The following is a 26939-nucleotide window of genomic DNA, read 5'->3' as shown; positions in this document are numbered from 1 at the left end:
ATAGATAAACTAAGAGACAATGGAAAACCTGCATTACTTCTCCTACTAGACCTATCTGCGGCGTATGACCTAGTGGATCATAAAGTCTTATGCAACCACTTAGATTCAGCAGCCCACTTCTCCAGTGAGGCAATAATGTGGATTCAATCATTTCTCAGTGACTGTACCATGAGGGTCTTCTCACCATCTATAGCTGCTGACCCTATCCCCATCACTTGTGAAGTGCCACAGGGCTCATGTGTTTCACCAACATTATATAATATCTTCACTAAGCCCCTGTTTGATGACTTGGACCCTGTGGGTATCACCTACACTAATTATGCAGATGATACCCAGATCCTCCTCCTCCCACTTACCGGGGACTATAGTGAGGATCGAGCAATGGTGAACAGCATCTAAAGCATCGTTCAGGCATGGATGGCCACCCATGGTCTCTGCCTGAACGATGATAAAACAGAGCTTCTCATCTTGGGTACTAAACCCCTTCTCAACAGACTAGGCGCGAGCTACTCTTCCTTCATCATCGATGAGGACCTTATTCAAGTAGATAAGGAAGTAAAAACGCTAGGTCTATACTTAGACTCTACTCCATCATTCACAAAACAGGTAAATACCCTAGCCTCCTCAACAGCTTATACATGTAAACTTATTAGAGCAGGTAAACAATTCTTATCCCTGAACAGTTACATGACCCTAGCCAGAGCCTTGATTATTTCCAAACTAGATTACTGCAATTCCCTTTACATTAGAGCAACCAAATCCACTATCAACAAAATACAGAAACAGCAAAATAATGCTCTTCGAGCCACACTGAATATCCCTAAGAGAGAACATATCTCTGAAACAAGAAGGAAGCGCAAATGGCTTTCCACCTACGAGAGAATTAGACTCAAAACCACTTCCCTCACTTACAAAAGTCTAAATAACAAAGCCCCACAATACCTAGCAGACAGATTCTCTAGAACAGCATCTTCCAGACTAACAGGACTACCAAACACTAATCGCCTTCAGGTACCCCGATTCAAACTCTCCACTATTGGAGGCTCCAGCTTCCCTGTCAAAGCAGCCCAACTGTGGAACGAGCTACCCACTTCATTGAGAATGGAACAATCCTTCACTAAATTTAGTCAAAATTTGATCATTTGGTTAATAGAGACAAATGACAAACGAATGCACAAATCTGTTCTTGTTTGTATATACTTTTGATCTTGCTTACAACTGTTATTCCCATATTGTTAAGTTAAATTGTTGGATTGTTTAATCCTTGCTCACTACTGACACTTTGTAACCTGTAACTTTGCACCAAGTTGTACGTTTTCTTATGCTCTTGCGCACGTATACCCTCGGGTCTGGCGCACATAATAAATACTAAACAACAACACCAACAACCCAAATTATATCCCCTTGATTGTGGCGTGTTGTCCATGGTTCCACCAGAGATGAGAGGGTTGTAAGTAGGCTGACCTGTACTTGATGATGCTGTTCAATGATCCTTCTAAAAAGAGCTCAGTCTGGTCGCTGAACTATTTGAAATCTATCAATTTTGTGACGATTCGGCTATCAAGGCTGTTTGAGTCCAGAATTGATTTTGCATATGATTCTGAATAACAACCGGACGTCAAAATCATATTTGTGATCCTTCAAGGTGAGACCAGCATGGAGTTCATTACAAGCTACTAGCTACAGAGTACAGAGAATAAAGAGAAGGGTGCAGAACACAGTGGACCATAAAGGTTCTGGGTGACCTTATTCTCACATTGATAAGTGATATAAGCATTATGGGGCGTAGTGTGTGTGTGTGTGTAGATCGAATATGCAAAAACTATTGAACCCTGTGGTGGTATGTCAAGTTTCTGATTGATTTCATTCTTAGCATTGTGGGTCTCTCTTCAGTTTTGCCAGTCCTGAAACATTGCCGGTAAAAAGGGCGGTAATTATTGTACCGGAAAGTTTTGGGACCGGCAAAACACAAGTTTGCCGATGGGAGTCACGGATTTACCTCCAGCAATAAGCTGGAGGTAAACAGCCCCCTACAGGCAAATAAATGCTGGAATTACCAGCATTGGTAATATCAGTGCCAATAATTCCGGAAATCCCCTCCATGGAGTAGTGGAGGACTCCATGGCATGGGGATTTACAGGTGTTTCCCCCACCTGGAATATCAAAGTTATACTGGGATATCAGGTGGCGGAAACGGTAGAGCCAGTTTGCAGCTATCCTGCTGTATTACCAGTTGGATACCGGCAAACTCATAGTGACCCATCATTCCTCGTTTAATGCTGATTTGTTATGAACAGGGACTGAAGATAGCAATGAACTCACTGCTTTGTAACAGCACTGTTTATTTTGTGGGTCTACCTTTGTGCTAGGACATGAGTGATGTATTACTATGGATAAATCGGAAACTTGAACGCAAAAAAACATGTTGGTTATTTTTGGGGTATATGCACCTGTGGGACTAGCCATCTTTCACATATACACACAGACTCCTTTTTCGACCAAGTTGGCGGGAAGAGGTAACTTTTCCTCCTGAAATCTCTCTCTATATATATAAAAGGGAAATTTGTGGATATGTGTGTTTGTCTGTTCGAAATGTTCAACATACTTGCCAACATGCTACTCACCTGAAATTTGACATGTGGGTAGGTTCCATGGTATAGACAATGTAAAAATTATAAAATATAAATGATTTACATTTTTATTTTGTAATTCTTTTTTAAGCGGTCTGCAATACTTCGATATATGTGCGTGTGTCTGTTGGAAATGTTTACCATATTTCCCAACATGCTACTCACCTGAAAATTAGCATGTGGGTAGGTTGCATTGTGTAGACAATGTAAAAAGTATATAATGTACATTTTTCTAATTTTAATTTTTAAGCTTTTTCTTTAAGCGGTCTGCAATACTTGGATTGATGTATGTGTCTGTTTGAAATGTTTAGCATACGTACCAACACGTTGCAAACCTGAAATTCGGAATGTGGGTAGGTTCCATGGTGTGGACAATGTAAAAAGTATTAAATATAAATATACCTTTGTGTAATAATACTTCTTTGTAGTAGGAATTATTGCTAGTTAAAAATATAGGCAAACATGACCAAGCGTGTAGGGCAACAAAAAGTGCATAAGATCTCATGAAGGTGGTCCTTCTTCACAAACAGTAAGACACAGATCCCTTGAACAAACCCAGCCATGTATCTCTCCTCATTGCCACCACTTGCCGTCCCACCCCACTTTAATGCGCTGTTACATGCCCCCCTCTCACTGACAATAATAACTATTCCCTGCTATCAATATAGTATGCAGGCATTGAATATTCTGTTGCAAGAACTGTTCTGCCGTAACCATCTAATCAAGCAGTCATTGGGCCTCATTCCACGGAAGGCGGTGAGCCAAGGCGCTATTAGCGCCATGGCTCATGCCGGTAAAATACCGGCACCGCCTTGGCGGAAAGGGGATTTACCACCCCATTCCAAGGTTGGTGGGGTGGTAAATCCCCCTTCCGCCATTGCCCTTCCCCATTCCCATTTCTGCCCCATAGGGCTCTATGGGAATGGGGAAGGCGCTAATTACGGCACCGCAATTTTGCGGTGCCGTAATTAGCTCCGAGGTCCCTTAGCGGGTTGGTTTTTAACGCCTGCAAAAAGCAGGCGTTAAAACACCAACCCGCTAAGGGACCTCCTAGTAAGGCGGTAATGGTTAACGGCCACCGTTACCATTAACGGTGGCCGTTAACCATTACCGCCTTCCGTGTAATGAGGCCCATTATGTCACTTTCCAGATGTTTTAGAATTCAACTCCCACAAGCCCTAGCCACCATCATAGCAAGTGGTGAAGGATCATGGGAGTTGTCGTCCATAACATCTGGAGAGCCACATAATTAGCAACCAATGAATCGCTAGGAACCCATATGGATTTCAAGCGCTCCATTACTTCCCAAAGCTGGATTGACGGTCAATAAATATGAAAATAAAATAAATAAAATATAAGTAACACAAGTAAATGAATGCTTCAGACAGAATAACATGTCAGCTTGTCAATCAATAACCACTTAGATGACAGAACACAGATAAGAGTGCTTCTGAAAATGCATCGATACGTTCAACATTCTTAAGGGTCTTCATCTGTTAAAACCGAAATTTTGATCCTTAAATTTTCTCTGTCTTTCAGTTGATCTTTCAGAACATAAATTGAAGTCGTCAAAGCGTGTGGCGTCGCCTACCTTAGACCACACCTCCTCTGTACATCTTACAGATATTCTGGCCTCCCCGAACCAAGATGGCTCTGTGCTTGAAACAAGTCTTCAACAAAGATAAAACATTTCGTCCTCGAAAGAAATTTGAGCCAGGGACTCAGCGCTTTGAACTGTACAAGAAGGCGCAGGCCTCGCTAAAGTCTGGTCTGGATCTCAAGACTGTGGTACAGCTTCCGCCAGGAGAGAATATTAATGACTGGATCGCTGTGCATGTGGTCGACTTCTTTAACCGGATCAACCTTATCTATGGGACCATGTCTGAGTTTTGCACAGACCGGAGTTGCCCCAACATGTCGGGGGGGCTGAGGTATGAGTATAGGTGGCAGGACGACCACAAATACAAGAAGCCGACAAAGGTATCGGCACCCAAGTACATGAGTATGCTAATGGACTGGATTGAGAACCTGATTAACAATGAGGACATCTTTCCTACGAGAACAGGTGAGCACACTGTGGTCATTGTTATTGCTGCACTTGCAGCCATTCTTAAAGTGCCAGGCAAGTAGGATGTGGAAGGGTTGTCCAGTTGCACCTGGAAGGCAAGACGCATTATTTACATGGACTATTATGTGGTTGTCCTGATGAAGGCTGCTGTTGAAAAGAGAAGGGGTGTTTAATTTTTTTGCATTTAAGGAATATAAAGTGAAATGATGTGGCTTAGCAGGCACAATACGTGACTTGTGTAGAGTGATGAATTAACGTGTAGATTCACACTGTGTCCCTATTGTAATATTTGTATGTACAGACTTGTATAGGAACCATACTGTTGTTTAAATGAAACTTTTCACTTTTGTTTGTTCTTACCTCACACAAGGATTTTAATTGTGTGGCTTGATATGTGGTGTGGTTGTATGTGTGGTATATTAACATGGTCTTTCGATTAATTGAAATGCACATTATGAACATTGATGCAGTTCCTGCCAAATAAAAGCAGGCGGCGAGGAAGCGTTTCGGTAACGAAACTCATTGTTTGGTGAAGGATGTTTTACTATTACCTCCGAACCTGTAATCAGGCTCAAAATATTTACACATATAGTACAAGGACTTTATTATCGCAAGAAGGGGATTGTGGGAAAAAAGTGGTCACTGCAAAATGATATCAGGTAATAAAATTGTGGCAACAATGTCACCGGTAAAATAAATCATGGCAAAAATGCTGTGGTTTGACCCTGTAAAGGTGTACCCAATTATACCATTTAAGGGGAGCAGGGGTTGCGGGGGTATCCCACGCTCCCCTTAAATGGTATAATGTGTTTGCAGGTTGCGCGGTTGTCCCCTGCATCCTTTACATGATTGTGGCGGCAAAACCATGGATATTTTAAGACATGGAATCCTGCAAAATCACCTCCCAACTTCGGACGATAACAGCACTTGAGCAAGAGCCGTTGTATGATGTTCCGCACCTTAAAGAATATGTTAGGCTATTATGAGTGGGTGAGACACCCTCATGAATGACTAATTTCCGTAGTCGCACCTGCTTGCTGAGGGCACCCATGATTCGCAGGAGTGACTCAGGACGGCGGCCTCAGATGTCAATCACAGCTCATGCCCTGGAAAAGGTGCAGTTTGAGGTCTAGTCTCAGCATGTACTGGGAATCCCAAGCATATGAAAGGCTAAATATACCTGTTCAAGGAGGAAGGTTGGGGGCACGGATGCCTCCTAAAAGAGCACGCTCTTAAATGAAGAACCACGTTTCTAAGAGTTGACGCTAATCGCAATGAAACTGCACCTTGCGGTTAAGGTGAAGAAGGTGCTCATACATAATATTTCATGTCAAAAGGCATTCATTTAGTACTGCCCCGTCGGCATGGGAACAATGCATCCAGCAAATTAAATATAGGCAAAACAGAAATGAACACACAGCCATGGCCATTGACCAGCAACATGTCCACATGAGCATGTTTATGTAGCAGTTCTAAATTACCCTTTAAACTGTATCACATGCAAACACATTGTAAGTGTTATGGTGTGAAACTGATCCTTGGCATCAGAGAAAACCATCACTGCCATTGAATAGGTTATTGGCAGCCAGATTAAATGTGCTTATTCCTGTGGCTGTGACATTCCTGATTATTTGCAGTAGTTCAGCTTGTTGTTTCCTTCCTGTACTGCATTCATCCAGTCAGCATTGTTGTCCCTACGGTACGACAGCTACTTAAGCCGCACCGTTGGCCTGACATGTTGTATGAAGGTATTTGTATATGGTTTGCAATAGTTTCAATGCCGCTCGAGTTTAAAGTAAAGAGAGAAAGCATAATCCGAGCCTCCGGTCTTGACATAGAATTCGATTTATATAGTCAGGTGCCATTATGTATTTTTCTGTGTTACATCTTTAGACAAACTCACATTTTTCGATCAATACAGGCAACGCATAATGTGCACTTTTAATACTCAAATGCCACAACATGGCTAAAAGCCAGTGTGGCAGAGGGGAAGACAGTGACTGAGCTCTCATTCACAGGCACAAACTGACTTGCTACCGAACGGGATGCTCACAGTCCTATTTCTATTTCCAATGTTCCCAGACAATACATTCAGCCTTTCAACGTGCACAATGTAGGATTTAAACAATTCAGAATTTCCATTCTATCATTGAGGAAAGTCATGAAACTATTAAACACACAGAGGTGAATTATTAGGCTTTGATCTCTTACTGTACAACTCGAGCTGTAATTTACAACCAATGTTTCAACCTAGAAAAACACAAACAACAAGAACTACAATTTCCTGGAAACTGTCAGTCTGTTTGTAGTTGAAACCTGACTGCTCCTGAGCAAACTCACGAGCAGCAGATAAGTACCAATTCTTTACCTATGCATGTTTGTAGAAATGCAAGCATAAGTGTATTAGTTAGAGTGTTAATCTCTTAGACTGTTAATCTCTCACCATGCAGCGCAGTGTGCAGCTATCATCATAGCAAGGACAGGCTCTCAAGAGCCAGCAGCGCAGAGCTGCAGCAACGCGGGCGCGATTGGAAGTGTGAGCGCAAGCCCGGGGACCTGCATTACTAAGTTCCGATGGCCGCTCACCCTTCCATCGAGGGGCGCCGTGCGGGCAAGTTGTATGATACCCACTCCCACCTGGCTTCTTCAGCTCCATCCGTAAGGCGGATTCAACAGCAGATTAGCCCACAGATCCCCACTCTGTTCCAGAATTCAGCGGCTCGGTCATGGCAGCTCCACCTGCTGCGGCTTCCCATTCACCGCCCCCTTATCACAGTTGCTGGGCAGTGGCGTGGAACGGGTTCAGGTCCCAGGCAACCTGAGGTACAGAGAAATCAACTTGCGGGTCGATAACACTGTTGGTTTCCCTGTCCTCTTCTCCTATTTCTAGTATCTTAGCGAGTGGGCCTGTGCCAACAAGGATCTTGTCCTGACAGGCGTGCCACGACCTGCCCTTGTGGATATCCTTCTAGTATTTGGCCATAAAGGTCAGCATACTCCAATCAATAGTGTGAAGGAAGGGCAGCACAATGGTGGGAAGCAGGGGCAGTGCTTTTCATTTTGAGAATTGTGCACTGTCACTGCCTCCTTCTACAAAAGCGGACTGCAAACCTTTGCACTCCAATGGACTACAACTCCCATTCGCTCCAGCCCACATAATCAGTGTGGTGATGGGCGTAATGGGAGCTGTTGTCTAAAACAACTGCCGAGCAACATGTTTGAGAACCCTGGTCTACAAGTTGCTATAACACTCAATTCTGGTAGTTGTCAGACAATGATCAGTCCACAATCCATCAATTGCTCATAAAATGGCAGGTACTTTTCCAGGAAGCAGTTGGAAAAGGATTGCAAACTTTGATTTCATCCAAAAATGGAGCCACATATTGAACATGTATTTCAGGACAAAGTACATTTTAGTTTGTGCACCTTTTAGTGCACCCTGCAATAATACGCCCCAGAGCAATCTTCTGCTTCTGGTTTGTGCCATACAGTGTTTTGAATCCTGGCTCCTTGGATCCTCAAACTGCACCCCACCAACCCTTTTCAGACTCCCAAGGAACCCTCCACATCTTGCAACATAACTTAAAACTCAGAAACAAACGTATTGACCAGAACAACAGCCTGGAAAAGCAGTAACTGATGACGGTGCCACACAAACCCACAGTTGAAGCAAAGACAGTAGTTCACAGCACGGCCCACAAACCTCATGCGCGCCATGACAGGCATCAACCAGATACACAATAGTCCTATCAAGGTACACCCAGGCCACTTCCCAATGAACTGAGTGTCAGAAAATAAATAGAGGTTTACCCAGCCCCTACTAACCATACCCAACTATTTTCTCTGGAGGTCCGAAAGTGGGAAGCGACCCTGAGAAATTACAATTATTAGTTACATTATTGCAGTGTGGTCTGACAAATCTCTGCTAATGGGCACATATACATGTTAGTTAGCTGAGCACTGCGGTGTTAACTGGGCATACAGAATCCAAACGTATTCTGCATACTGGACCTATGGAATGTAACATACCATGCTAACTGGGCTAATGAAGTCTGACACTGCTGTTCTGACTAGGGACAGGGGTTGCCTTCACTGTGATAACTGGGCATGAAGAGAATCTGCCACTGCCACTATTTTGATTGGGCATAATTGTATCTCCCTTTACTGTGCTAACCCGTTAAATATTTCCTTACTGGGCATAATGTCATCTGTCACTGCTTTATTATATGAGAGTAATTGACTGTGACAATACACTGTTGGCTAGGCAAAATTGAATCTGCCATTTCCACACTAAGTAGGTATAATGTAATCACCCCATGCCCTCTGCAGTGGTACATTGCTACGCTTACTGGGCATATTTGCCATGGTGTGTCTACAGGGACATTGGATAGAAATGGTAGAAGTATCAGGGCTGTGATGTAAGTACTGGGGACATGATGGCAATACCTGCCATATGATGGGAGTACCAGAGCACTCCATCTGCAAATCTAATACACAACATTACTCACTGGGCTTATGATGTCTCTAGCTGGCAAACAGTGTGTGTACCTGGCCATTTAATGCCTTTACCTAACAAACACCTGCCCAATGCTATACACCAGCCAAAACTATAGCTGTTTCAATGCATTTTTTAAGAAGTAATTATCTAAAGTATGAGAAGCTAGATAATCATAGATGCCAGATGTGAACATATTGTGGCATGTATAATAATCACCTATTTGGGTGATTTGGGCTTTTCTCACTCTGGCCCGTAGCCTTTGCTTTATACATGCTAGATTCTGTATGATTCAATGGCAAATTGATCATGACTTTGTTTGCTGTGACCATCTATCTTTGACCCAGCTGTGAAGGTGAATGCATAGTGAGGATTATGCCTTAAACTCTGGGAGCTTCATGTGGTAACACTGACAAATAGTATGATGTGCCACTTTGTGTGTCAGTCGTCTGTTTTATTTCTATATAGCCACAAAGAAATGATGTGAATGGAGAGCTTTGAATTCATCTTAACGACTTCCTTTTTTCCAGACAGCTTCCATCTAATTGTTTTTTAGTTTGGGCTATTAGGTGGCGCTGAAATAAGAACTTTAACATAAAAGCTTTGAATATGGGCTTTGAATGAGAGTATGTAATGCTTTTCAATGGAGATGACATTTGATTGTTGTTTGATTATTGAATCCCTCCCATTACCAGCTCCTGGCCATTCTAATCCTTATGGATATTCCCAACTATACCTGCGATTCTCTGAACTTTTTGAGCTCTGAGCTCTGTCATGGAGGCTGCCATCTTGGATGACTGCCTCTAAGGAAGCTCTTTAGAACCAAGCCAAAATTAGTGGCCATCTTTAAATTGCCTTCATAAAATAGAAGGGTTACATTTCGTAGAACTTTGTACATTATTTCACCTAAGCACCCTCTTTTAAATGTACTCATTAATCTAATAAAACACCATATACCCATCGTGAATATTGCTTTATACTCTGGAGTCTCTCTGCACGCATGTGTCTGAGCTAAAGTCCCAGCTTCATATGGGATCTGCATCTGGAGTGCTTGACCCCTTATGGTGCTTCTACAAGATGCAGGCGCAGGTCAAAATCTGGCTTCCCGGTATGGACACTGAAATCTGGAAGCGTTGCCCTCTGTGCATATGAAGCTTGAGGAACGTCCCTCCTTCGTGGGACGGATTGCTTGACAAAGCTAACAGTGTTGGCTTTTGTGTAAGTATTAGGCATTTGCCAGGCACTGCTATTTGATGCCCAGTTATTGACACCATTTTGCACCTGCTACCATCAATGGCCAGTTAATAACAGGGCAGCAGTGCCTGGCATGCACATTTCCCATGCCGCAACAAAAGCCCAAACGGTTGTCATTGCCAATCCGTGTTTACCTAGTCTGCGCTATTGATGAAGGTGTCCAGCCATATGCAAATCAGTGTTGGCCCTGCAGCCAAAGAGAGCAATCACACCCTAATTGCTATATAAATTGATGACGAAAATGTACTATATCTTGGATTTGTTCGAAAAAGTGCATCTCATTCCCTTGAGATATTATTTTTTTTAAACTACCGGAGAAGTAGTAACTGGAAGCCTAACATGTCTCCTTTTAACTGCAATATTGGGAATATATTACTGCTTGAAAGATGAGATGCTGAAGGGTGACATTCAAGACCGTCACCGTCGCGTGGCCATCTACTTGTAAAAAGTGATTGAAACCTACGTTGGCCTAAAGGATAATTCTAACACAAACCCAGCATTTCCACTAATGAGGGGATTGATATGTCTCTACATACTTTAATGTTATTTCATGTAATGTTGTGCTTTTAAATTGTATCTCTCGCACGGCCGTGATTTGCGTGGGGTCCAGGTGCAGCCTGCATGGGGCTTGATTAGTTGGAGTGAGAGTGAAAGCGCTAGATTATTGTGTTGTCATGTTGAAGCATGCATACACGAAGTACCCTAAGCTGCGCATGCGTGCGAGTTTCTAGGTGCTTTGTGGTAAGAGCATTGAGGTGTTTGTGTACAGAAAGAAGAACGTGTGCCCTTGGTGCTAGAATGCATTAGCTGCATACCTGCCTACATTTGATAAAGGAAAACCCGGAGGATGACGTCATCGGATGCCCCGCTCCCTTCGCCCCGAAACTGCGCCCACCGCGCCGCGCAATTTCTTTGAAAAACACTGGCTTATAGTTAGCTAACACGTTTAATATGTTAATTAAAATGTAATGCGCCCAGATACCCTTGGGTTTGGTACGCCATACAAAGGAACAAATACATAAATAAAAAACAAATGTTAAATCCGTCTGGGAACTTGTTTGGTTAACAACTGCAGTCATTCTCGTCTCCATGGGTGAGGAATGCCATGCGGTAAAACTAACCTTAAGGCCACTGCTTTCAGTGGGATTACAAATCGAAGGGGGGCTCTTCTTAGGGGGTGTGGCCTAAGTAGGTGTACTTAGGCCATGTCCCCTAACCAGAGCCCCCCCTTGGGCGGGTGCTAGTAATAGAATTAGAGCTGGCGCGCACTGGCATTATTACCTTTAATGCTCCCAGCCCCTCCTTTTAAACAAAAGCAGTGAAACCAGTGTGCCCCAGCTCACACACAGAAGGCAGTCCTTTCATCCAAAGAGCCAGGGGTAGGCAACTCTCTAACCACTGGCTCCTTGAATGCAAGGTTACCCTGCTGCTGATGTCTCTGTACTCAGAAACTGGAGGTGACCGTTGACTTCCTGCTGCGTGTTGACTATTTACTCCGTAACAAAAGGAAAGTTGGCCAGTCCAGCCCTCCTCATGTTACTGAGTACAGACACATCAAGCAGCCCATGTAGCCGTAGCGCTGCACAGTTACAAAGGCTGCTAGCAGGTGTCAGTACTTCCGAAGTGCTGACACCTACAGGCAGCCTGTGTAACTGCAGCGCTTCGGCTACACAGAGGTCAGAAAGTCTGTGCCATGAAATAGAAGCAAAAGGAACTTAGAGGCGTGAATGACTCGATTTTCAGACCTGTGCAGGGACAAGCATACTCCTTGTTTCTTTGCGCAAGCAGCGCCGGCACTGCAGCAGGGCTCCTCTGCCCATACCTCAATGTGATTGACTACAAGATAGTAGCCAATCACATCGAGATGTGGGCAAAGTTACTGAAAGGGCTGGAAATCCAGGGGCTTCCATGCTCCTCCCCGAAGAAGAGAGCAAATGCCCAGAGTCTCTGGGATAAACCCAGAGACTACGCAGGTATGATTTGTCATGGATTTAAGGACACAGCAAACTCCAGACCAGGACTCTTTCCACTGGCTGGGGATGTGGCACACAATAAAAACACTTTTAATTTGATTGATTATGGATTCTGCTTTGAGAAGGCCCCCAACCCGTCTCACACCCTCCTTGACAAACACCCCGTGTCTCAATGGACCATGAACCAGGCCAGTGTGTAATAATTAAATATTTATTTATTTTTAAATTCAAATTCAAAATCAAACATATCAAATTTAGGGCAGCAATCACCAGTGGGGTGATAATATGCAGCAAAATGTTATGATATACTAAATATAACTTTCTCACAGTTGACTCATACATTTAAATGGATGTGGATGCAAAGTCACTTTTTGGTCATACGTATTAATGGCACAACTGTTAGGCACTCCTCCTGCAACACTCCCCCAGACACCTGCTAACTGGGTTTTTTGTGGGTGGAAAGGAGTGGCAAGGAGTCACAAATAAGAGGGAAAAGTTGGATTGTAAATTTTACTTACCACCCCAGAGTGAGAGGCAAAACGACATGAAACACCCTTGAAAAAAGAGCAAAATGGCACTTAGAAATCACTGGATAATTAGAGGTCAGTTTAGATGTGCGGTAGAATGGATAGGACAGGAATTTGCGTGGCTGTACTAAAAGGCAAGAAAGCTTACAAGCTATAAGGCAGGGAACTACAACAACATGAATACAGGTAAGAAAATCGACTTTGGAATGAAAGCAATGCAGCAAAAATCACAGGTGGCAGAATTTCAATTTCTTCTTTTTTCACGAATTTAAACAAGCAAACAGCTAAGAAAATGCACTAAACAGTCAAAATCAAAATCGTTTTTCTGATGAGTTACAAAGGCACATAGCAGGTAGGATATTGAAGTGAAAGGATGACTTTTTATGGGATGACAGTATGGGATTCTTTATAGGAAAGGTAAATCGGATTTTTATAAAGAAAACTATTTCACGGGCAAACTCGGTTTTGTTTACCAAACTGAGACTTTATTTTAGTGACTAGATCATTTAAGAAAGACTGCACGCAAGGATGTTAATTTGTCATTTTAACCAATTCGCGCCGTATTCCTCTTTATCAGTGAAATAATTACTTTTTCTCAAAAATGGTACTAAGGAATTACACAAATAGCTGAAATGATTTGAACAGAATTACACTAACACATGGAGACTAACCCGGATTCTTCTAAGAACAGGATAAAACAGAGGATGCTGACAATCTGGGAAATTACTAGGGTTTCTTATAGGATTTGAACAGAATGCAAGATAAGATTGGTGTATGCAGCTTTTTGGTGCTGGGGAGGGTGATACTTACAAAATGCACTGGAGATGGTTATTGGGACAGCTTAGCCAGGTCTCTGGACAGCGAGGCCAGGGTCTGGTCACTGGGCAGCGGCTGGACTCTCCTTTATGGGAACAGCTGGGCAAAAGGGGTCTGGTCTCTGGATTCTCCCAAAGGGGATCAGCAGCCTCTCTTCTTTTCTCCCTGGATTAATGGGTCTGCCTGGACCTAGATGGGTGGTTCTGCCTTGATCTAGATCAGGATAGATGGTTCTGGATCAGTGGTTCTGCCTGGATCTGGATAGGTGGTTCTGGATCTGGTTCTTGAGTCTTGGAGTCTTGCAGGGTGAATATTGAATGTCAGGATTTTTAATGTCCTGAATCTCCCTATGCCCCCTTCTTATATAGGCAGGAGGGCATCAGATGAGTTTTACAATGTGGGTCGAAGTAGGCTGAACATACCCCTTGGACGGGATAGGTCAGGCTAACGGTGTCCCCTCCTCCATGCCGGTGGATTGGTTCCAAGAAAGTGACATCAGTTTAAGTGTGGGTGTTTTATGACTGGCTTTGTTTCACCACAGTTACTTTTACCAAAATAAGTTATGGAACAAAACCTTATATTTTACAAACATCACCATCATAAAAATCAGGTAGGCAAATCCCATATTTCACAAGGAATATGCTGGTTCAAACGCCCAGTCTGTGCGATGCTGCCTCGCCCTTTTGGCACTCTTTCTCAGTTTTTCATGGAAAACATTTGATCTAAAATTCTCCAAATACGCCTAATTGTATTGGGCACATTTTCATCAAGTTTCATATCTGTGCCAATTACGTTTTCCCCAGAAAAGCCTTTTTTACTGCCGTTCACATTCACCACATGTCAGGAAGACCCACATGCTCTTATTTTACTTGTACAGAAATTCCATTAAAACTGTCATAATTTCACATTACTGCTTATTCAGATTACTGAAATAAATGTCTTAATGTCAAAAGTATTTTAAATCAAATTGGCCCGATTTGTCCCCAAAAGTGGGTCCGTCTTTCCAACCCCCAGCCAAATGTTTTCCCTTGGTTAACTTGAACAGGGATTGCCATGACTCCCCCTTTGAAGTCCTCCAGTTTGAAAGGAAGGGAACTCACACTTCTTTGTGAAGTGCTAATTCCCCTTGGTCCATTGTCCCCTGCTGGGGAAATGCCAGCCAGTCTGACGAGGTCGTGAATTTCCACACCTTGGCCCTTTCATATTTGTAAAGGGGCTTCCTATCTTATGGGGGCTGGATACCTTCGAAGTGCCTGCCTTACCAAACTGGTTCTGGAGACATTTTTTTTTTCTTTTTCTCTCTTTCTTCCCCAGAACCCAAATCTTTTTTTAAATAAATATAATATACATTTAAACAACCCCAGCCCCACACTTATAATACTGTTTCTGTGCAAATATTAGGAAGATTTCACATTTAGCTTTCAAAAGAGCAGTTTTCTTGCTTTTTCAAAAGCAGATATCACACGTGTGTTTATTTCAGTTCATTTTGAGATTCCCAATGCGGTTTCTGTAGCACACATTTTCTATGGCATTAACTTTCTGAAAGCTTTTTATGGATCTGGTCAGTTTATGTACACAGGGATATGCTTGGGAAATGGTTTCTTTGAAACTGACAGATAACAAGTGAGACAGAGAGCTTCTTTTGAAGTTTCCAAAAGTAAATTCAAGCTGTGTTTCAGTAGAAATCCGAATTCTTTTCTTTTCAAATGATTTCCCAGTACATCAGCTGCTCTGGGAATGTTTTTGCCTCACGTCTTGCTACTCAGCAGAAATAAAACATGCCAGGAGGGGTTTCCTTGAAGGACACAACCTGGTGGAAAATGAAATCAAGAGTAAATTTCAAAGCTGTCTTGGGTGTCATGTGCGCAGTTTTAGTATTCAACATGACAGAACAGAAAAAGGTGATGCCGTTTTGAGCAGAAGTCATTTTGTGCTGAATTTAGATGAAAGCAGCAAATGCAGTCATTCTTTGTAGTGGCAGTGTTGAAAGCTTGCCACCCCTGCGCCAGTGAAAGAAAGCACAGCCGCTTTTGCGTGAAATGGGGAAATGTGGTTTTTGTGGTAGGGGGGTTTCTGTTGGGGCTGGCAAAAGTACCCCACAGATTGGCTGGGGAATTTGGTATGTAAGTTTGTTATTACATTACATTGCATGATATTTATATTGCGCACTATGGGCCCGTAGGCATAAAGGCGCTAACAGAAGTACAAGACATAGAACATCTGTGGACACCTGTAAAAGCTACAGCATACTTATCTAAAGCCCTTTACGGAAGGGACAAAAGATCAAGCCGGCTGAAAATATGCTTCTAGGACAGTGCTACCCCCTAGGGCAGACTCATGAAAAAAGAAACGTTTTGAGATCTTTCTTGAATGTTGCAAGGAGTTTATGTTTGCGCAGATAGTCTGGAAATTGGTTCCACAAATTGGGAGCTTTAAACGCAAAAGCTAGGTTCTCCTCCTTTGAAGTTTTTGGTCTAAGTTGCTCCAGAAGATTATGAGAACCAGACCTTAACAATCTGGTATTTACTTTATCGTTGATGTAACACTGAAGATACGGAGGCATCATTTGCATTCTGCACTTAAAGGTTATAACAAGGGTTCTGAATTCAATTCTAGACTCCACTGCAAGCCAGTGAAGCCCTTGCCTGGACTCCGAAACATGTTTGCTCTTTTGAAAGCCCCACTACAACTCTCACAGCCCAGTTCTGAACCAGTTGTAGTTTCTGTAGGGCCAGCTTGCCGGTACCTAACAGTAGGCTACAACAATAGACAATAGTGCAGCTTGGCCCCTATTATCGCTCTTGCAATGGTCTCTGATGATTATGATTGTGTATTGTTCTATTGTTTTCCATCTTGTGAGTGGGATGTTAGAAAACTGTAAGTAAGTAAGTGGCTTAGTTGGTTTGTAAGTGCTGAGTTTGTGCACGGAAATATTTGTGGTTAGTGGATAGGATTAGCAGAGGCTTAAGTGAAACATAAGAGAGTACAGGAAGCCTGGTATGCGTTGAGCACCCATTGAGAAGTGGCTGCAGCCTGGTATGCGTTGAGCACCTATTGAGACGAATCTGAAGCCTGTTATGCGTTGAGCACCCATTGAGATGTTGGCTGAAGCCTGGTACCACCACTCACCCACCCTATCTCCACTCTCTCTACCACCAGTCCCTCTGCAACCCAACCACCCATCGTATCTCCAAACTCTCTACCCTCACCCAATCCCACCCACCCAACCTACACACACCCACCCTTCCTACACTCTCTAAACTCCCCCACTACCCACTCTCTTTACCCCCAGTAGCCCCACCCACCAACCTCCCAAATCTCTCTACCCCCACCCACAAACCCTCCACTCGTTCTACCGCACGCACCAACTCCCCACTCTCTCTACCTCCACCCACCCAACATCCATTCCCTCTACCTCCACCAAAGCTACCTCCACACACTCTACCCCACCCAACCTATCTACATGCTCTCTACCCCACCCTACCTCCACTCTCCATACCACCACCCACCCAACATCCACTCTTTCTACCACACCCACCCTACCTCCACTCTCTCTACTCACCCCCACCCTACCTCCACTCTCTCTAGCCCCACCCTACCCTCACTCACCTACCCTACCCCCATTCTCTCTACCAACAGCCACCCACCCTCCCCTATGCCCATTTTCGGGTTCCATGTGTTATATCCCTGCAAAAATATCGCCATACAAAAATATCGCTATATTTTTGTGGTGATATTTAGCCATGGAACCTGCAAGGGGACACATCAGAAACCCCCATCATTTGTTTAATGGAGCGGGTTATACCACCGCAACCCCTGGTGCCAATAACCCCATAAATTATCCCCACTAATAATATTGCCTATGGCCTTACCCCACGACCATATATATGGTGATATTATTGGTGGGGATAATATTACCTGTTACCCATTTTCTCTACCTCCACCCACCCTTCCTACCCCCTTTCTCGCCCCACCTGCCCAACCTCCACTCGCACTACCCCACCCACCTATACTACCTCTATGCTTTCTGATCCACTGACCCACTGTACGGTCACTCAATCTACCCTCACGCACTCACCATATCTCCACTCTCTCAATCCCACTCACCCATTCTACCTCCATTCTCTCTACCATACCTCCATTCTCTCTATTCCAACCACCCAACCTATCTCCATTCTCTCTACCACCACCAACCCTACCTCCTAACTCTCTACCCCCACTAGCCCACCCTACTGGCACTCTCTGTACCCCCACCCACCCTACTTCCACTCACTCTACCCCCACCCACCCACCCTACTTCCACTCACTCTACCCCCACCCACCCACCCTACTTCCACTCACTCTACCCCCACCCACCCACCCTACTTCCACTCACTCTACCCCCACCCACCTACCCTACCCCCACCAACCTACCCTACCTCCACTCTCTCTATCCCCACCCTCCCTCCCTGCCTCCACTCTCTCTACCCCCACCCTCCCTCCCTGCCTCCACTCTCTCTACACCCACCTACCCACCCTCCCTGCCTCCACTCTCTCTACCCCCACCCACCCGCCCTACCTCCATTCTCTCTTCCCCACCCACCCGCCCTACCTCCATTCTCTCTACCCCCACCCACCCGCCCTACCTCCATTCTCTCTACCCCCACCCACCCGCCCTACCTCCATTCTCTCTACCCCCACCCACCCGCCCTACCTCCATTCTCTCTAGCCCCACCCACCCGCCCTACCTCCATTCTCTCTAGCCCCACCCACCCGCCCTACCTCCATTCTCTCTAGCCCCACCCACCCGCCCTACCTCCATTCTCTCTAGCCCCACCCACCCGCCCTACCTCCATTCTCTCTAGCCCCACCCACCCGCCCTACCTCCATTCTCTCTAGCCCACCCACCCGCCCTACCTCCACTCTCTCTACCCCCACCCACCCGCCCCACCTCCACTCTCTCTACCCCCACCCACCCGCCCCACCTCCACTCTCTCTACCGCCATCCACCCGCCCCACCTCCACTCTCTCTACCCCCACCCACCCGCCCCACCTCCACTCTCTCTACCCCCACCCACCCGCCCCACCTCCACTCTCTCTACCCCCACCCACCCGCCCCACCTCCACTCTCTCTACCCCCACCCACCCGCCCCACCTCCACTCTCTCTACCCCCACCCACCCGCCCCACCTCCACTCTCTCTACCCCCACCCACCCGCCCCACCTCCACTCTCTCTACCCCCACCCACCCGCCCCACCTCCACTCTCTCTACCCCCACCCACCCGCCCCACCTCCACTCTCTCTACCCCCACCCACCCGCCCCACCTCCACTCTCTCTACCCCCACCCACCCGCCCCACCTCCACTCTCTCTACCCCCACCCACCCGCCCCACCTCCACTCTCTCTACCCCCACCCACCCGCCCCACCTCCACTCTCTCTACCCCCACCCACCCGCCCCACCTCCACTCTCTCTACCCCCACCCACCCGCCCCACCTCCACTCTCTCTACCCCCACCCACCCGCCCCACCTCCACTCTCTCTACCCCCACCCTCCCGCCCCACCTCCACTCTCTCTACCGCCACCCACCCGCCCCACCTCCACTCTCTCTACCCCCACCCACCCGCCCCACCTCCACTCTCTCTACCCCCACCCACCCGCCCCACCTCCACTCTCTCTACCCCCACCCACCCGCCCCACCTCCACTCTCTCTACCCCCACCCACCCGCCCCACCTCCACTCTCTCTACCCCCACCCACCCGCCCCACCTCCACTCTCTCTACCCCCACCCACCCGCCCCACCTCCACTCTCTCTACCCCCACCCACCCGCCCCACCTCCACTCTCTCTACCCCCACCCACCCGCCCCACCTCCACTCTCTCTACCCCCACCCACCCGCCCCACCTCCACTCTCTCTACCCCCACCCACCCGCCCCACCTCCACTCTCTCTACCCCCACCCACCCGCCCCACCTCCACTCTCTCTACCCCCACCCACCCGCCCCACCTCCACTCTCTCTACCCCCACCCACCCGCCCCACCTCCACTCTCTCTACCCCCACCCACCCGCCCCACCTCCACTCTCTCTACCCCCACCCACCCGCCCCACCTCCACTCTCTCTACCCCCACCCACCCGCCCCACCTCCACTCTCTCTACCCCCACCCACCCGCCCCACCTCCACTCTCTCTACCCCCACCCACCCGCCCCACCTCCACTCTCTCTACCCCCACCCACCCGCCCCACCTCCACTCTCTCTACCCCCACCCACCCGCCCCACCTCCACTCTCTCTACCCCCACCCACCCGCCCCACCTCCACTCTCTCTACCCCCACCCACCCGCCCCACCTCCACTCTCTCTACCCCCACCCACCCGCCCCACCTCCACTCTCTCTACCCCCACCCACCCGCCCCACCTCCACTCTCTCTACCCCCACCCACCCGCCCCACCTCCACTCTCTCTACCCCCACCCACCCGCCCCACCTCCACTCTCTCTACCCCCACCCACCCGCCCCACCTCCACTCTCTCTACCCCCACCCACCCGCCCCACCTCCACTCTCTCTACCCCCACCCACCCGCCCCACCTCCACTCTCTCTACCCCCACTCACCCGCCCCACCTCCACTCTCTCTACCCCCACCCACCCGCCCCACCTCCACTCTCTCTACCCCCACCCACCCGCCCCACCTCCACTCTCTCTACCCCCACCCACCCGCCCCACCTCCACTCTCTCTACCCCCACCCACCCGCCCCACCTCCACTCTCTCTACCCCCACCCACCCGCCCCACCTCCACTCTCTCTACCCCCACCCACCCGCCCCACCTCCACTCTCTCTACCCCCACCCACCCGCCCCACCTCCACTCTCTCTACCCCCACCCACCCGCCCCACCTCCACTCTCTCTACCCCCCCCACCCACCCGCCCCACCTCCACTCTCTCTACCCCCACCCACCCGCCCCACCTCCACTCTCTCTACCCCCACCCACCCGCCCCACCTCCACTCTCTCTACCCCCACCCACCCGCCCCACCTCCACTCTCTCTACCCCCACCCACCCGCCCCACCTCCACTCTCTCTACCCCCACCCACCCGCCCCACCTCCACTCTCTCTACCCCCACCCACCCGCCCCACCTCCACTCTCTCTACCCCCACCCACCCGCCCCACCTCCACTCTCTCTACCCCCACCCACCCGCCCCACCTCCACTCTCTCTACCCCCACCCACCCGCCCCACCTCCACTCTCTCTACCCCCACCCACCCGCCCCACCTCCACTCTCTCTACCCCCACCCACCCGCCCCACCTCCACTCTCTCTACCCCCACCCACCCGCCCCACCTCCACTCTCTCTACCCCCACCCACCCGCCCCACCTCCACTCTCTCTACCCCCACCCACCCGCCCCACCTCCACTCTCTCTACCCCCACCCACCCGCCCCACCTCCACTCTCTCTACCCCCACCCACCCGCCCCACCTCCACTCTCTCTACCCCCACCCACCCGCCCCACCTCCACTCTCTCTACCCCCACCCACCCGCCCCACCTCCACTCTCTCTACCCCCACCCACCCGCCCCACCTCCACTCTCTCTACCCCCACCCACCCGCCCCACCTCCACTCTCTCTACCCCCACCCACCCGCCCCACCTCCACTCTCTCTACCCCCACCCACCCGCCCCACCTCCACTCTCTCTACCCCCACCCACCCGCCCCACCTCCACTCTCTCTACCCCCACCCACCCGCCCCACCTCCACTCTCTCTACCCCCACCCACCCGCCCCACCTCCACTCTCTCTACCCCCACCCACCCGCCCCACCTCCACTCTCTCTACCCCCACCCACCCGCCCCACCTCCACTCTCTCTACCCCCACCCACCCGCCCCACCTCCACTCTCTCTACCCCCACCCACCCGCCCCACCTCCACTCTCTCTACCCCCACCCACCCGCCCCACCTCCACTCTCTCTACCCCCACCCACCCGCCCCACCTCCACTCTCTCTACCCCCACCCACCCGCCCCACCTCCACTCTCTCTACCCCCACCCACCCGCCCCACCTCCACTCTCTCTACCCCCACCCACCCGCCCCACCTCCACTCTCTCTACCCCCCACCCGCCCCACCTCCACTCTCTCTACCCCCCACCCACCCGCCCCACCTCCACTCTCTCTACCCCCACCCACCCGCCCCACCTCCACTCTCTCTACCCCCCACCCACCCGCCCCACCTCCACTCTCTCTACCCCCACCCACCCGCCCCACCTCCACACTCTCTACTCCCACCCACCCGCCCCACCTCCACTCTCTCTACTCCCACCCACCCGCCCCACCTCCACTCTCTCTACTCCCACCCACCCGCCCCACCTCCACTCTCTCTACTCCCACCCACCCGCCCCACCTCCACTCTCTCTACTCCCACCCACCCGCCCCACCTCCACTCTCTCTACTCCCACCCACCCGCCCCACCTCCACTCTCTCTACTCCCACCCACCCGCCCCACCTCCACTCTCTCTACCCCCACCCACCCGCCCCACCTCCACTCTCTCTACCCCCACCCACCCGCCCCACCTCCACTCTCTCTACCCCCACCCACCCGCCCCACCTCCACTCTCTCTACCCCCACCCACCCGCCCCACCTCCACTCTCTCTACCCCCACCCACCCGCCCCACCTCCACTCTCTCTACCCCCCACCCACCCGCCCCACCTCCACTCTCTCTACCCCCCACCCACCCGCCCCACCTCCACTCTCTCTACCCCCCACCCACCCGCCCCACCTCCACTCTCTCTACCCCCCACCCACCCGCCCCACCTCCACTCTCTCTATCCCCACCCACCCGCCCCACCTCCACACTCTCTACTCCCACCCACCCGCCCCACCTCCACTCTCTCTACTCCCACCCACCCGCCCCACCTCCACTCTCTCTACTCCCACCCACCCGCCCCACCTCCACTCTCTCTACTCCCACCCACCCGCCCCACCTCCACTCTCTCTACTCCCACCCACCCGCCCCACCTCCACTCTCTCTACTCCCACCCACCCGCCCCACCTCCACTCTCTCTACCCCCACCCACCCGCCCCACCTCCACTCTCTCTACCCCCACCCACCCGCCCCACCTCCACTCTCTCTACCCCCACCCACCCGCCCCACCTCCACTCTCTCTACCCCCACCCACCCGCCCCACCTCCACTCTCTCTACCCCCACCCACCCGCCCCACCTCCACTCTCTCTACCCCCACCCACCCGCCCCACCTCCACTCTCTCTACCCCCACCCACCCGCCCCACCTCCACTCTCTCTACCCCCACCCACCCGCCCCACCTCCACTCTCTCTACCCCCACCCACCCGGCCCACCTCCACTCTTTCTACCCCCACCCACCCGCCCCACCTCCACTCTCTCTACCCCCACCCACCCGCCCCACCTCCACTCTCTCTACCCCCACCCACCCGCCCCACCTCCACTCTCTCTACCCCCACCCACCCGCCCCACCTCCACTCTCTCTACCCCCACCCACCCGCCCCACCTCCACTCTCTCTACCCCCACCCACCCGCCCCACCTCCACTCTCTCTACCCCCACCCACCCGCCCCACCTCCACTCTCTCTACCCCCACCCACCCGCCCCACCTCCACTCTCTCTACCCCCACCCACCCGCCCCACCTCCACTCTCTCTACCCCCACCCACCCGCCCCACCTCCACTCTCTCTACCCCAACCCACCCGCCCTACCTCCACTCTCTCTACCCCCACCCACCCGCCCTACCTCCACTCTCTCCACCCCCACCCACCCGCCCTACCTCCACTCTCTCTACCCCCACCCACCCGCCCTACCTCCACTCTCTCTACCCCCACTCTCTCTACCCCACCCACCCGCCCTACCTCCACTCTCTCTACCCCACCCACCCGCCCTACCTCCACTCTCTCTACCCCACCCACCCGCCCTACCTCCACTCTCTCTACCCCACCCACCCGCCCTACCTCCACTCTCTCTACCCCACCCACCCGCCCTACCGCCACTCTCTCTACCCCACCCACCCGCCCTACCGCCACTCTCTCTACCCCACCCACCCGCCCTACCTCCACTCTCTCTACCCCACCCACCCGCCCTACCTCCACTCTCTCTACCCCACCCACCCGCCCTACCCCCACTCTCTCTACCCCACCCACCCGCCCTACCTCCACTCTCTCTACCCCACCCACCCGCCCTACCTCCACTCTCTCTAAAACCTCCACTCTCTCTACCCCTCCCACCCGCCCTACTTCCACTCTCTCTACCCCACCCGCCCTACCTCCACTCTCTCTACCCCACCCACCCGCCCTACCTCCACTCTCTCTAAAACCTCCACTCTCTCTACCCCTCCCACCCGCCCTACTTCCACTCTCTCTACCCCACCCGCCCTACCTCCACTCTCTCTACCCCACCCGCCCTACCTCCACTCTCTCTACCCCACCCACCCGCCCTACCTCCACTCTCTCTACCCCACCCACCCACCCTACCTCCACTCTCTCTACCCCACCCACCCACCCTACCTCCACTCTCTCTACCCACACCCACCCACCCACCCTACCTCCACTCTCTCTACCCACACCCACCCACCCACCCTACCGCCACTCTCTCTACCCCCACCCACCCACCCTACCTCCACTCTCTCTACTCCCACCCACCCACCCTACCTCCACTCTCTCTACTAACCACCCACCCACCCTACCTCCACTCTCTCTACTGACACCCACCCACCCTACCTCCACTCTCTCTACCGACACCCACCCTCCCCACTTTCAATCCCTCTAACCCCACCCACCCACCCTACCTCCACTCTCTCTACCCCCACCCACCCACCCTACCTCCACTCTCTCTACCCCCACCCACCCACCCTACCTCCACTCTCTCTACCCCCACCCACCCACCCTACCTCCACTCTCTCTACCCCCACCCACCCACCCTACCTCCACTCTCTCTACCCCCACCCACCCACCCTACCTCCACTCTCTCTACCCCCACCCACCCACCCTACCTCCACTCTCTCTACCAGTACCCACCCACCCTACCTCCACTCTTTCTACCCCCTTCCACCCACCCTACCTCCACTCTTTCTACCCCCTTCCACCCACCCTACCTCCACTCTCTCTACCCCCACCCACCCACCCTACCTCCACTCTCTCTACAATACCTCCACTCTCTCTACCCCCACCCACCCACCCTACCTCCACTCTCTCTACCCCCACCCACCCACCCTACCTCCACTCTCTCTACCCCCACCCACCCACCCTACCTCCACTCTCTCTACCCCCACCCACCCACCCTACCTCCACTCTCTCTACCCCCACCCACCCACCCTACCTCCACTCTCTCTACCCCCACCCACCCACCCTACCTCCACTCTCTCTACCCCCACCCACCCACCCTACCTCCACTCTCTCTACCCCCACCCACCCACCCTACCTCCACTCTCTCTACCCCCACCCACCCACCCTACCTCCACTCTTTCTACCCCCACCCACCCACCCTACCTCCACTCTTTCTACCCCCACCCACCCACCCTACCTCCACACTTTCTACCCCCACCCACCCACCCTACCTCCACTCTTTCTACCCCCACCCACCCACCCTACCTCCACTCTTTCTACCCCCACCCACCCACCCTACCTCCACTCTTTCTACCTCCACCCACCACCCTACCTCCACTCTTTCTACCCCCTTCCACCCACCCTACCTCCACTCTCTCTACCGCCACCCACCCACCCTACCTCCACTCTCTCTACCCCCACCCACCCACCCTACCTCCACTCTCTCTACCCCCACCCACCCACCCTACCTCCACTCTCTCTACCCCCACCCACCCACCCTACCTCCACTCTCTCTACCCCCCTAACCCCACCCACCCACCCACCCTACCTCCACTCTCTCTACCCCCACCCACCCACCCACCCTACCTCCACTCTCTCTACCCCCACCCACCCACCCTACCTCCACTCTCTCTACCCCCACCCACCCTACCTCCACTCTCTCTACCCCCACCCACCCACCCTACCTCCACTCTCTCTACCCCCACCCACCCAACCTCCACTCTCTCTACCCCCACCCACCCACCCTACCTCCACTCTCTCTACCCCCACCCACCCACCCTACCTCCACTCTCTCTACCCCCACCCACCCTACCTCCACTCTCTCTACCCCCACCCACCCTACCTCCACTCTCTCTACCATACCTCCACTCTCTCTGCCTCCCACCCACCCACCCTACCTCCACTCTCTCTATCCCCACCCACCCACCCTACCTCCACTTTCTCTACCGCCACCCACCCACCCTACCTCCACTCTCTCTACCCCCCCAGCCACCCACCCTACCTCCACTCTCTCTACCCCCACCCACCTACACTATCTCCACTCTCTTTACCCCCACCCACCCACACTACCCCCACTTTCTCCAACCCACCCATCCTACCTATACTCTCTACCCCACCCTACATCCACTCACTGTACCCCCACCCACTCAACATCTACTCTCTCTACCCCACCCACCCTACCTCCACTCTCTGTATCCACACCCACCCTACCGCCACTCTTGCTAGCCCCACCCTCCCCACACTCTCCTACCCACATTTTCTCTACCTCCGCCCACCCAACCCTCTTTCTCTCCCCACCCAACCTCCACTCACTACCCCACCCACCTACCCTACCTCCACACGTTCATCCCCACTGACCCACCTTACGGCCATTCAATCTACCCCCATGCACTCACCCTACCTCCACTCACTACCTCCACCTTCTCCAGCCCCACCCACTCATCCACCACCACCCACCTTACTCCCACCCACACTACACCACTTTCTCAACCCCCTCCATCCCCACTCTCTCTACACACCTACCCTATACCCACTCTCCCTACCCCATCCACCCACCCAATCCTCACTTCTCTACATCCACCCTCCAAACCCCTTCTACCCTATTTACCCCCACAGACCCACCATACCACCCACTCTCACTACCCACACCCACCCTACCTCCACTCTCTCTACACCCACCCTACCTCCACTCTCTCTACCCCCACCCACACTACCTCCACTCTCTACACCCACCCTACCTCTACTCTCTCTACCCCCACCCACACTACATCCACTCTCTCTACACCCACCCTACCTCCACTCTCTCTACCCCCACCCACCCTACCTCCACTATATTCACACCCACTCACCCTACCTCCACCC

General features: G+C 51.2%; 1 protein-coding gene across 2 annotated transcripts in view; it reads left to right on the top strand.

Annotated features, from left to right (window-relative positions):
- Window positions 1-26939, top strand: part of MOB3C (MOB kinase activator 3C) — a 537932-nt gene that overhangs the window by 184802 nt on the left and 326191 nt on the right. For both annotated transcript variants that reach the window (XM_069642262.1, XM_069642261.1), the window contains exon 2: window positions 4170-4695. In XM_069642262.1, the coding sequence (XP_069498363.1) occupies window positions 4278-4695 (418 nt within the window). In that variant the 5' untranslated portion in view covers window positions 4170-4277. The remainder of the gene's footprint in view (window positions 1-4169; window positions 4696-26939) is intronic.

Source organism: Ambystoma mexicanum, chromosome 1q (genome assembly GCF_040938575.1).
Source record: "Ambystoma mexicanum isolate Mex_15411 chromosome 1q, UKY_AmexF1_1, whole genome shotgun sequence".
Taxonomy (NCBI): Eukaryota; Metazoa; Chordata; class Amphibia; order Caudata; family Ambystomatidae; genus Ambystoma; species Ambystoma mexicanum.
The sequence above is the reverse complement of the archived record's forward strand: the minus strand, read 5'-3'. Positions and strand labels throughout refer to the sequence as shown.